Source organism: Phragmites australis, chromosome 9, assembly GCF_958298935.1.
Source record: "Phragmites australis chromosome 9, lpPhrAust1.1, whole genome shotgun sequence".
NCBI classification, from domain to species: domain Eukaryota; kingdom Viridiplantae; phylum Streptophyta; class Magnoliopsida; order Poales; family Poaceae; genus Phragmites; species Phragmites australis.
Window position 1 is genome coordinate 34,540,631 of NC_084929.1, and position 11,439 is coordinate 34,552,069.

General features: G+C 47.3%; 2 protein-coding genes across 3 annotated transcripts; one reads left to right on the plus strand and one right to left on the minus strand.

The window, feature by feature from the left end:
* Window positions 1–3,024: 3,024 nt before the first annotated feature.
* On the plus strand, window positions 3,025–5,381 carry LOC133929385 (large ribosomal subunit protein eL43z). Of its 2 annotated transcripts, XM_062376121.1 has the most exons (5): window positions 3,025–3,176; window positions 4,248–4,287; window positions 4,389–4,477; window positions 4,966–5,048; window positions 5,139–5,381. In XM_062376121.1, exons 1-5 carry the CDS (start codon window positions 3,174–3,176, stop codon window positions 5,200–5,202), a joined length of 279 nt encoding a protein of 92 aa, XP_062232105.1. In that variant the 5' UTR covers window positions 3,025–3,173; the 3' UTR covers window positions 5,203–5,381. The 2 variants fall into 2 exon arrangements, with proteins under 2 accessions (XP_062232105.1, XP_062232104.1); XM_062376120.1 differs by lacking the exon at window positions 3,025–3,176 and having other exon boundaries at window positions 4,221–4,287.
* Window positions 5,382–6,082: 701 nt separating this feature from the next.
* LOC133929386 (aspartic proteinase NANA, chloroplast-like) lies at window positions 6,083–10,707 on the minus strand. The gene is made up of 2 exons (XM_062376122.1): window positions 9,958–10,707; window positions 6,083–7,290 (listed from the first exon to the last, which is right to left on the minus strand). Exons 1-2 carry the CDS (start codon window positions 10,488–10,490, stop codon window positions 6,465–6,467), a joined length of 1,359 nt encoding a protein of 452 aa, XP_062232106.1. The 5' UTR covers window positions 10,491–10,707; the 3' UTR covers window positions 6,083–6,464.
* Window positions 10,708–11,439: the final 732 nt, after the last annotated feature.

The window sequence follows — 11,439 nt, forward strand, 5'->3', positions numbered from 1 at the left end:
CTATTATTTTCAATAAATATAACTTTGTTCAATCTACTTTAATTCAATCTACTTATATGATACAGCTCTACAGAATCTCATCCGAAAAACCAAACATATGCATACTGTATAAAGGAATTCCGAGAGAATACTACATGGCTTTCCTCTAGAATAGTTTTTTCTTTTCACATGAGTTAGAGAAAAATCCACTTCTAAATGAGTCGAGTTCCTGTACTCCTAGTGTCTTCAGGATTACTTGTGATATCTTTCAATTTCGAATTCGAGATCTATTTCATAATCTGGTACTGAGATCCGGATTTCAAAACGATAGCTTGATAAGATCATCCTAGTGCCACATACACGGTGCACTTCAGTCGCATTCCTAACCCATTGACGACAAACAAAAGAAAAGCAGAAGCAAAACACCCAAATGCTTTGCCAGCAAATTAACAACGCGATCTGCCCATCTCAGTCTCACGTGTCACCAAATACTTCATCCAGCACAAGGGTCGATCGCAATCACCGATCCAGACTTCAATGCATGCTACACAAACACACCCAGAGAGAGAGAGGAGCCTGGACGTATCTTAGTTTGGATCATCTTTCTCAACCGAGCCATATTCTCTCTGCAGCTCTCTCTCTCCCTGCCCATGTTCTGCACAACCAGCTGGCCAGTCAAAAATAGCTCTGCCCCCCTGTAAACTTAGTACCAATCTACATCAAGCACCACAGATGTATACCCCATAACTGATACGATCACGATGTATGTACGCTTCATGTAACGTGTGATTGCTTGTTCGTATCTAGTATGTACGGTATACGTAAGTTGAGAAGAAGCAAACTGAACGGAGTCATATTTATGAAGAAAAAAAATATTTGTTTGGTTGTATCTATCTGGACAAACTAAACTAAGTTTCTATTTAGATAACCGAATCTGAGGCTTCATAAGCGGATATAAGAGTTAAGATTGATTGGTTACTTGTATGAAGATAATTTTATGTACTGATAAGTGACTTCGTTTGTATAAGCGGATGTATGAGCATGTACTCATCGGGTCAGGCTATAGAGTGAAACTCGAATTCAGCTTTCCTCCCAAGCCAAGCTACGAGCGTATATTGACATATGTCGAATCAGATTGTTACAATACATAAGAACAACTAAACACGTTTCTTGTTAAAATTATACATATTCGCCGGATCAAATTACTCTTATATAAAGAACCAATCACGCCAGAGGGTAGGGCAGTATATGTAGCCATCCACTAATTCCTTCAGACACAAAAATCACCTGCAAGTTCATGCATGTACCTGAGCTTGGGATATAAATGTTTCATGTATGTACTTGAGCCTCGGTGAGGGCATGTGTGCGTGTGTGTTGGGGCCTAGCAAAGGGTGGTTTGAGGTTTTGGGAAGGGAGGGAGCTTTTCGAGGGCTGATGAAGTCAGGGAGGTAACCGGAGATGAGAGAAAAGTGGAGCGGTGTCGATGGGCGGCTCTGGATCCTACTCTGCACGACCACCAATGCACTCCAAGCTGCAGGAATGGGCGAGCGAGTGAGAGGAAACCACGAGGAAGCCATTGGAACTGAGGGTAGGGAGATGCACTCATCGGCGGTGATGGATTTGATGGTGGCCGGAGTTTGGGGAGAAAAACGTAGGAGGGTGTTCGATCGGAAAATTGAAGTGAGGAAGGGATGGATGGGACCAAGGTGGTGCAGTTTGGGGAGAAAAACATAGGTGGTGCAGTGAGGCGAATAGGGGGGTGTTGGCTTAGGCTGGTGGGCTGAAGAGCTGGAAAAAGGAGATGGGTTTCGGCCCGAGAGGGTTTAAGTATTTGAAAATTAATTTAAGAATTTTAGAGACAGAACAAAGGTCAAATTTGAACGGCAAAGTAAAATTTCAAACAAAAAAATAGGAAAATACAAAATGCAGAATAGTGAACTTTGTGCATGATTTGAGTTTCAATTTTTTAAATTTGAAGTAATTTTTTGTACATCTAATGGGAAAATGTAACCCCAACGCACGCGCAGATTTTTTCTGGGATACTACAACCTTTTTTTTTTTTTTGCAATTCTTGCTTCCTCTCTGATCACAAGGTCCGTTCATACCCCTGTGGCTTTTTCTAGTTTGTTTAAGAGGCAAACTCACATGATACTCATTCATCTCTTCATTATCTTCATCTACCTAATGATTTTTCACCATTTTTCCAGCACGAATCTGAACACAAATAAATAATCCTGATAAGTCATGTGTGTGCATACACATATGAAAATTTCCCTTCCTGCCAAACTAGTGCAATAATTTCATATTCAGTACAATTATTATTCTGCACACTGAAGATGCTTTACTAGGCCACAATGAATATATATAACCGTAGACACGAGTTTGAGTTTGATCGCTTGTCTGAACTTGGTGCTAAATAATTTTTGGAGAGGTTAGTGCAGATAACACCACATGGCTATATACTTTTGATAGAGATGTCTCAGTGTGTAACTTTGGATTGCAGCAAATTGCTGTACAGCAAAAGTGCCCTCAAGGATGTTGAACAGTTGTTCGAATGATTGGCGGCCTGATGACATCTCATGATGTGAAGTTTGCTGTAGCTGCAGATATATATGATGGGGATGATCATGCGGTAGCATCCAAAGGTTGGCCATCAGACATTGACATGATCACCGCCTACAAACGAAAATCACACGACGCATGCATATAGTCTGCCTTTGATCGATCAGTCTAATTCCTAGGAGTGCCATCCCTTCTATTTGTATGAGAGGTTGGATGTGCCTGACTTGTAGGCTCCTTACATCACGTGGTGCGATATAACTTCATCTGACTAGCTAAATTTAAGGGTGAAAATCGTATATTTGCATCCACTAAATTAAATAAAAATTGTAAATAAAAGCAACTAAACATCTTCATTTTAGAATGTACTCGCCCATGCAACCAATCACGCTATAAGGAAATCAACAAAAAGGAAATCCACGTTAAGGAAATCACACTATAAGATCTAAAAAAAAACACACACCCTAAGGAAATCCACGTTCGCGGGCTTGCGGCCCACCCCGCGTGTGTCACAGCCCGAAGAGACCCCAAAAACCTAGCCGCATCTATAACGTCGCCCGCGCCGCCTCCGCATCGAGACCTCTCGCCCGCGCCGCCGCAGCAGCTGCAAAAGCCCGAGGCTCCTCACCGACGAGATGGTACGTACGATCCGCTCTTCCTAAGCTACGGCTCCTTTGATCCGTTTCCTCCGCGCGCGGAGCTTCATGTTTCGCATCTGTTCGGTCTCGGAATCGCCTGGATGTGTGATTGTATCGGCAGACTTGTGCTCGTCTGTTTAGAAGTAAGCGTTTTCGCTTGTGGTTGCCGAGGATTTGGTTTCCGCTCTGCCCTGCCGTCGCCCACCGCCTGTCCGGCCACCATCCCCGGCCATCCCTCTAAGTCCATCCCCATCCAAATCCCTGAGCCCTAACCCCTAAATCCCAGAGCCCTAACCACACCGGTGCTTGAGACGACGAACGGCGCCGATGGTGTGAGGCGGCGCGACGGAGATGGAGGAGAAGGGCTGGGGCGGAGGAGACAGGCAACGGCGCAGATGCGCAATGGACCAAGCTAGCAGCACAGGCAGGAGGAAGAAGACGCTGGAAAGAAGAAGAATGCGAGGCGTCCGATGCCCATCCGACGGTGTACAACGTTGACTGAAATTTATTTGATTCTCAGTCGCCTGGGAGCAAGACTCTATGTAAGGTAGGGAGACTGAATATGTACTGCAGAATAGGCAAGCCTACCTGGTATCTTAGTACTTGTGTTGACCATTTAGGTGCGGAACGTTCATCACATACATGTCTTTGAGCTACAACTGTTCCGCTTAAAAATACTGGAGCTTGAATCTGCAACTAGATAGCAGCGGCAGCTAGTAGTTGCCATTACCTAAATTTGGAGAGTTGGTATCAATTTCCTTAGGTCGAGTTGTACCGATATAAGTTGGTTCAGTGATTCTATCCAATACGGATGCAAGTGGGTACCCAATGAGTAGTTTCGGGTCAGCATTTATTTCATTGTTTTCTTTAACTTAATTTGGTGGGAGTGAATCTTTAGTTCATTTTTTAAAATTTTGGGTCGACCCAATGACCTAGAAAATACAAAATTTGCATAGCTACTATCCATGCACTTTATATGGTGTATTCATGTGGTGCTGTATTGCAGTAGCCCTGGCAACATTATATTTTTTATGAGTGTTTTAATTTCTTATGCTTGTGATGAGTTTGCAGACGAAGCGCACCAAGAAGGCTGGAATTGTTGGCAAATATGGTAAATGCTCTGAAGTAGCTTTGTTGATTATTTTGCAATCTGCAATCTCATCTTCACATATATTCTAATTGCTAACTAGTTATGGTATTGTTACTATACAGGTACCAGGTATGGTGCCAGTTTGCGTAAGCAGATCAAGAAGATGGAGGTTTCCCAGCACTCCAAGTACTTCTGCGAGTTCTGTGGCAAGGTAAACATCAGGTTGTGTGATTGCTTGTGTTGTTCGTCAAATGGTAAACTGGCCATTGTGTTTTGCTGTTCATTTTTATATTATTATTGCATGCTGTCATTTGTTAAGTTGTAGGTAAGATGCACCATTTTTTTGGTTTGTTACAGGTTATTGGTTTATCATACTATACCTGTTTTGGAGGACAGCATGATTCGTGACTTAGTTTAATATTTTTACTGCTAATTGAAGTGATTATAGCTGCACTGCTAATGCAATCTCAGATTATGGTTGTCATTCATAAGGCCATCTTGTTGTTTTGAGCTGAGTGCTAGTCGCTTGCTTGAACTGAGTTCTAGCATTCCATATAGTCGTGGTGTAAGACATTCTTTGCCAGTTCTGTTGTGGTTTCATGACTGTTCTCTTTGAATTCCATATTACGTGTTGTCCTTTTTGTTAGGGTTTTGTTTTCTTGTGCCATCGTCTTTTCTAACGTCATTATTGGTTTACAGTTTGCTGTGAAGAGGAAAGCAGTTGGTATCTGGGGATGCAAGGACTGTGGGAAGGTTAAGGCCGGTGGCGCCTACACCATGAAGTATGTGCTGATTCAAGTTTTTCCTTTTATGTTGAAATTGTTGTGCCATTTGTTCATTTGTTTGCTAATTTTGTTACTTTGCATTTCCAGCACTGCTAGTGCGGTCACTGTCAGAAGCACAATCCGTCGCCTGAGGGAGCAGACCGAAGCTTGATTGTGGTCAATTCCAAAAGGAGTGCCTAGATTTTGTAGTTCAATCAAAAGTCATCAAGTTGCTATCTTTCCTATTTAGCTAAAGGGATAATCTGAAATGTTCATCTATCTGTAGGATCCTTGATACACTGAGTGCTTGGTTTCTCATGCCAATTTGATGATATGCAAATGCTTCCTCGATTGTGTTCTGGTTGCCCAACTGCTGTCTGCGATACCACACAGCTCATCATCTGTTCTGTCTGGTACAGCGTTGCGTACCAAAGCGCGGTAGAACCACGACCCTTTGAGGCTATCCACGTCGCCCAGCAGGGCCCACCCGATCGTTATTGTGTGGCTAAATCCTGTGTCCTTATCCGTATCCTCTCGCGAGGAGCGGTCTCGAAGGCCCGCCTGGTCTCGTTTTGCCTCGCGCAGTCAATGTCCGCTTCCGCCCTTTTCTCTGGAAGAAAATTCTATGCTAGTGTTTTCTTTTTTTCTCTCAGTTGCAAGTAGCAGCCGTTGGATCAGAATGTGAAAGATTTTATAGAATTTACTTTCCCATCTCTAACGAGATCACCCATGGCAGCACGTGGAGACGGTAAGATTTGTGCAGAATTTTATGTCTCATTTTTCCTTTGTGGTTTATTGTTTGTGTACATATGCATATGCTCGCTCCATGTTCGATTTTGTCGAGTGGAAGCCTGTTTTGATGGATTCGTACGGGATTTTGCGTTTTGATTTGAGGATTATTAGACTATGTTTTGGCGGATCCGTGTGGGTGCTCCTTGTTTGCTCCGACTGCGAGCATGGATAATACGGTATTCAGGCAGATGATTTTGTGTATCCATTGCATAATCATCGTCCTTAGGTAGTTAGGTTTGACATTTTCTTCTTCCAATTACAGGGAAATAGAGGATACTATACTCTTGGCTTTACAGAGTCCTGAAGTGTAGGATGACATTGCTCGCGGTATGCGCTGCAAATATGGATACTACTTGAACCAGTGTTGTCTGCCGCCCTTTGTCATTTCTCTCAGTCGTGCAGTCTGATTTGCAATGTTTCAGTCCACCATTTATCGTTCAGAATTCAGATGGTTTCAGAAGTCAGTTCCCATTTGTGTGGGAGTTTCCATCACGAGCAGGATCTCGATTGCAGGCTTTCAGCTGAACGTTTTTTCATTGCACTAAAATTTATCTTTCTATTTAGAGAACCATTCACTCGAAGGCCCTTACAGTTTCAGCAAGATCGCCCAGCAACACGGTGGATGAATCGTGCACCGTCCGTTCATTGGGTGCAGCGCGTGTGCTTGAATCTGAGCCACCGGTCCCTGAGGTCGAACTCCCACAGGTGCTCCTGCTGCAGGATGTTGCCGATGACGGACACCCCGGGCCACGCGCCCTCCTGCACGCCGATGCACTTCACCCCCGGCGCCGCGTCGATCACGTAGCTCTTCGCCGGCGGCTCCAGCCGTGCCGACCCCGCGAACTGCACCTCCAGCTTCGGGATCTCCGGCGCGCCAGCCGTCCAGTTGTAGCAGTACTCGAAAGGGTCCATGCTCACCCTCGGCAACCCGTCGAACTGCATGCTCAGCGCCGAGACCACGGCCTTGTACGCCGGGGTGGCGAGGACCGTCAGGCTCGTCCCCGAGTCGAGGATCGCGCCGCCCTGTTTGTCGACGTCCCACACCTCGCTGGGGATGTCGAGAGCCACGCCGGCGACGTGGATGGCGTCGACCGTCACGGCGTAGAACGGGCTCACCCGGCGGTCGAGCAGCAGCGGCGTCTGGGACGGCGCGGTGGCGGCGTCCTCGGGCCCGGGGCCGAAGGTGAGGTAGCTGGTGGCGTTGCGCGGGGCCAGGTGGTCGACGAGGCAGTAGGAGAAGCGGCCCCCGAAGCGCGCGGCGGCGCGGGACGCGAAGGAGATGTTGCTGTCGCCCAGGCTGAGCACGCCGTCCGAGGACTGGAAGCTCTGGCCGTCGTACGAGGCGGTGCAGCCCAGCACCACGCCCTGCAGCTTCGCCCGCCTGCTGTCCGCGCCGCTGGCGCCGGACAGCGCGATCGTCGCCGAGTCGGTGCCCACCACGCCGCGCGCCGCCGAGCCGTCCTTGTACCTGCCACGACGGTTAGGCAACGTTAGCTCGTGCATCACACCATCAGCATGTGTAGTTGGCACATGAAATGATTCGGCTACAGCGCGCTTTAGCGTTCACAAGAAATGGCTCAAGTTTAGCTCAAAATGTAGCTGCGAATTACTAAATTTTAAGTGAGACTAGTCAGACAGTGGTCACTGGTCAGTGCTATTATACGAATCAACATGGGGACCTGGCCTTTTTGGGAGACGACAGAAGGCACCAAGAACCGGTTTGCAAGTTAAGATCTCTAGCTTTAAAAAAATTTGGAGTTGAATATTCTTTGTTTTAAGAATTTATGAAACTAAAGTTGAGGGTACATAAAGGGTGTTTGATTAAGCTATTTTATTTTTATTTTAGACTAATAAAATAAGCTTAAACTATTTTATTTTAGCATGCAAACTCTAAATTGGGAGTGGAGGGCCTTACTCACCTTCGATATGGTCTGAATCAGAATCGTTAAGACAGTTGGAAATGGAAAGATACGTCTCCTCATGAACTGTAAAGCAGAGCTCAATGAGTGCACCTAAAGGATGAAGTGACAGAAAAGAGTAATAATCCCAACTCACGCGATGATTACGGGATAGGCTTGGTCCTTGGATATGGATAGTAGTAAAATGGAGTAGTCAGACTGTCAGAGGCCCAGATTTGCACATTTCCATTTCTTTTTTAGTTGGATTAGTACGGTGCATTTGACGTATTTACCTGTAACTTTGAGCTGTAAAGCAGGCTGCGCAACTAATGGCCACAGATCGCAATAGTTCCAAAAGCTGAGTTGGAAGACAAGATCGTCCAAAGATACGGAACACATGGCCGGAGAGTTTCAATCAGCCAACGCGTTTCCTGTTCTCGGCCCACACAGGCAGGAGCAATAGTAAAGAGCTAGAGCTAGAGCACCCAGCGCAGTAACAGCAAAAGACAAAAGCTTTTGCGGTATATATGCCTGTTTTTTTCCTAGACGATGTCTCCGCCGTTCGATCCGTATCTAACGACGTCGTGCTTTTTTTTCAGCCTCCGGCTCTTTGGCACTATCCTCTCATCGTGTTGGCCCCATCTCTGCGTGCTCATTCTCTCTTTCCGTCTTTCTTCACATGTCTTCAGCGACAGTTTCACCATTGGATTCAGCGATACCGCTTGTCATTATACTAACCTAGATTTGTGAGGTCGTCACCTATCACCCCACCCCAGCACAGCTCAGCCCATCCTCCACATCGGTGCCCCTTCTCCCCCAGCCTGCTTTGTTGAGCTGGCCTACCGTCTGTCAACCTCTTTCTAAATCTAACAGTAGATAAATTCCTATAAAAAGTCATCATTGCCAACTCTAAAACCTTAACCATAACGGTCATTGTACGTTCACACAGTCGTGTCCATCCTAAAATTCAGGCCTCTGAAAATTAGGAGGCGTGATTAAAAAAAAAGTTCATTCTGCAATACAGTTGCATCTATCGAACACACACCCGTATTTCTCAACGTTTTCATCCGAGTCCCGGAACACATGGCGCGCCTGGCAACTTTGGCCACCCCAGTTCGTCGAGCGGCGTCGTTACTGACGAGTCACCAGTCATCACCAGCAGCGGCAAGTTGCCCCCCATTTTAAAAGAGGAAGCCGGGGAACGACAGCGCATCGGCGCTTGCGACGCCGCCTACGGTAACGTGCGCGCCATGATCGGCCGAGCTCGCGTCCGAATCAATTATCTCTCGCACGACAAGTGACGCAGCCTGGTGCCTGTAGGATTAAATGTGTCCCGCCCTTGCCCACGCCCGCAACCAGACCACCTCCTCAACAACATTAACGTCTCCTCCTAGCTCCCACCCAATTTGGCAGTCTAGAGTCTGTACTCGGTCTCAAGTAATAGTCACTATTACCTCCGTTCTGTTTTACTCTTACCTCCGTTATGTTTTACTCTTTGTTTAGAAATCGAGACGGTCGCTAATAAACACGTTTGATTATTACTTTTAACAACTATTTTTTGTTAAAAGTTGAAAAAAAATAGCAGATGTTAAAGTATTTTTCATGATAAATTCACTAATATTATTTTCATATGTCAAACCTAATAATTTTGTATATATTAATGGTTAAAGTTTTTAAAATTTAATTACACATATTGTAGGGCAACATCTGTTTCAAAACGGGGTGGTAGAATTTACCGAATTGCTTGGTCTGAAGTACTTGTAGTAGTAGTACAGTGTACGGAAGAGGAGCGAAGTGTAAGGAATGCAAAAATGAGCACAAGGCAGATGGTGATGCAGCTGGTGTTGAGGCACGTTCGCGCAGTAAATGGGGCGATCAAACTCGCAGCCTTTCGATCGATCCGCGCCCCCAAAAACCAAGCATAGCAGAGCGATCGACCCGAAACGAGCACGTCTGGCAAGCGAACCAACCAATTGAATGCTGCGCTCTGCCGCGGCGAGACCAGCACAAGCCGCGCGATTTATGGCGCACGCGGATCCCGACCCACCCCACCCCACCCAACAACCAACACTTACTACTGCTTCGGCCGGCAAGATCCAGTGGAGTGACAAGCACGTCACTGGATCGAGTGGTACGAGGTGATCAATGGAGTACGAAGCACGTCGATGGCATCGAGAGGAAGAGGAAGAGAAAGAAGGGATGGGTGGATGGAGGTGTAACGGCGGGGAGGTACTGACCGGTAGTCGTAGGAGCAGGGGCTGGCCGCCGAGGAGCAGTTGGCGAGGGAGAAGGGCACGTACGACGTGCACGTGTCCGACGAGCACGGGATGGGCGCCCACGACTTGGAGTCCGCGGGCCGGAACACGCGAGGGGAGGCGCCGGCTGCGCCGCGGCATTTCACCCATGTCAGGTCGCTGCCGGTGTCCGCCACCAGCACGAACGGCTGCGCGGGCGTGCCCACGCGGAACCGCACGAAGTACTGCCCCGTGCCGGTGTACGCCCCCGACGACAGCGGCATGGCGAACGCCGACGCCCCCACCTCAGCCGCGCGCCGCCGGAGCTTCGCGGAGATGTACGCGTGCCGGTGCCGGTCGTCCCTCGCCCGCTCGGCGAGGGACGCGCCCGGCGCGGCGCGGACCAGATCAAACCGCGCCCGCGCCGGCTTCCCCCGGTGCCGGTGCCGGTGCCAGTGCCGTCCACCGCTCGCCCCGGCCGCCGCGGCGAGCGCGAGCATCACGAGCAGCACGAGCAGGTGGCTGCGCAACGCCATTTCTTGACCCTCGGTTCCCCTTCACGCCGCCTCCTCCTCCCACAATGGCAATGGCAGAAGGCAGCAAAGCGAGTAACTTGAGCTACGCAAGAGGACCTGCCATTTCGCCTCCCCTGCTTGGTGCTGCTACCACCTCTGGCTACGAGCTTTGCTTCGAGTGCTCGTTGTTTCCTGCCTGCGTGTGCTCATGGGAGCTTTTTGGCTTCGTCCAGCACGGCGACGGGAGACGTCGTCTTTTATAAAAGGCACCTGCTGCTGCGCTGCCCATGCCGCTTGGGTTGGGTCGGTTTGTGCGTGCTTCGTTGGCAGCCCGCTTGATTGCCGGGTGGAGGATTATTTCCTTCCCGGTTCAGTCCGATCGGTTCTGGGACGAGATATGTTGTCCCCGCGGCAAAATAATCGTACCTGCTCTGCTCTTATTTACCTAATTCACAGTAGTACACATGATATTTTTATTTTTTTTATTTCATCATACATGATTTCTTATGATTTTACCATAAGTTTTATAATAATTTTTTACCATATATTACATTGTAGATTAGATTCGGATCACAAATATATTACACCAGTCTCATTGGATTATTTTCATCCTTGTGGGTCATGCGTTGTAGTTGCAAGCTATTCTAAGAAAAGTAAATTCTATGAAACTCTATCTCACAGAAAAATCTCCTCGTATATATACAACGTGTCTCTCTCCTTTCTTTTAGTTACATATGCCAGCCATTAAATCAGAAAAATACGGTATGTATCAAGATCTTGTAGAGATATTTTAAAAAAATTATAGAATTTTCTTCTCATTCTGAGGCGTCAGTGTTTGTCTCAGCTCTCTCACTGTCCAAATCAAACTATAGATCATACTCGCTAAACCTCTCGCACGTTATCCCACTCTTACCGTGCCATGTGCCCCATTTTTGCTCCATGTTGTCCATGCGAGCATGTCCACAGGCCC

Coding starts and splice junctions, on each gene's coding strand:
- LOC133929385 (XM_062376120.1), top strand. CDS start 4,227: ATGCTTGTGATGAGTTTGCAGACGAAGCGCACCAAGAAGGCTGGAATT. Junction 4,288..4,388: donor TGGAATTGTTGGCAAATATG/GTAAATGCTCTG, acceptor GTTACTATACAG/GTACCAGGTATGGTGCCAGT. Junction 5,049..5,138: donor GGTGGCGCCTACACCATGAA/GTATGTGCTGAT, acceptor TTGCATTTCCAG/CACTGCTAGTGCGGTCACTG.
- LOC133929386 (XM_062376122.1), bottom strand. CDS start 10,490: ATGGCGTTGCGCAGCCACCTGCTCGTGCTGCTCGTGATGCTCGCGCTC. Junction 7,291..9,957: donor CCCTGCTCCTACGACTACCG/GTCAGTACCTCC, acceptor CCGTCGTGGCAG/GTACAAGGACGGCTCGGCGG.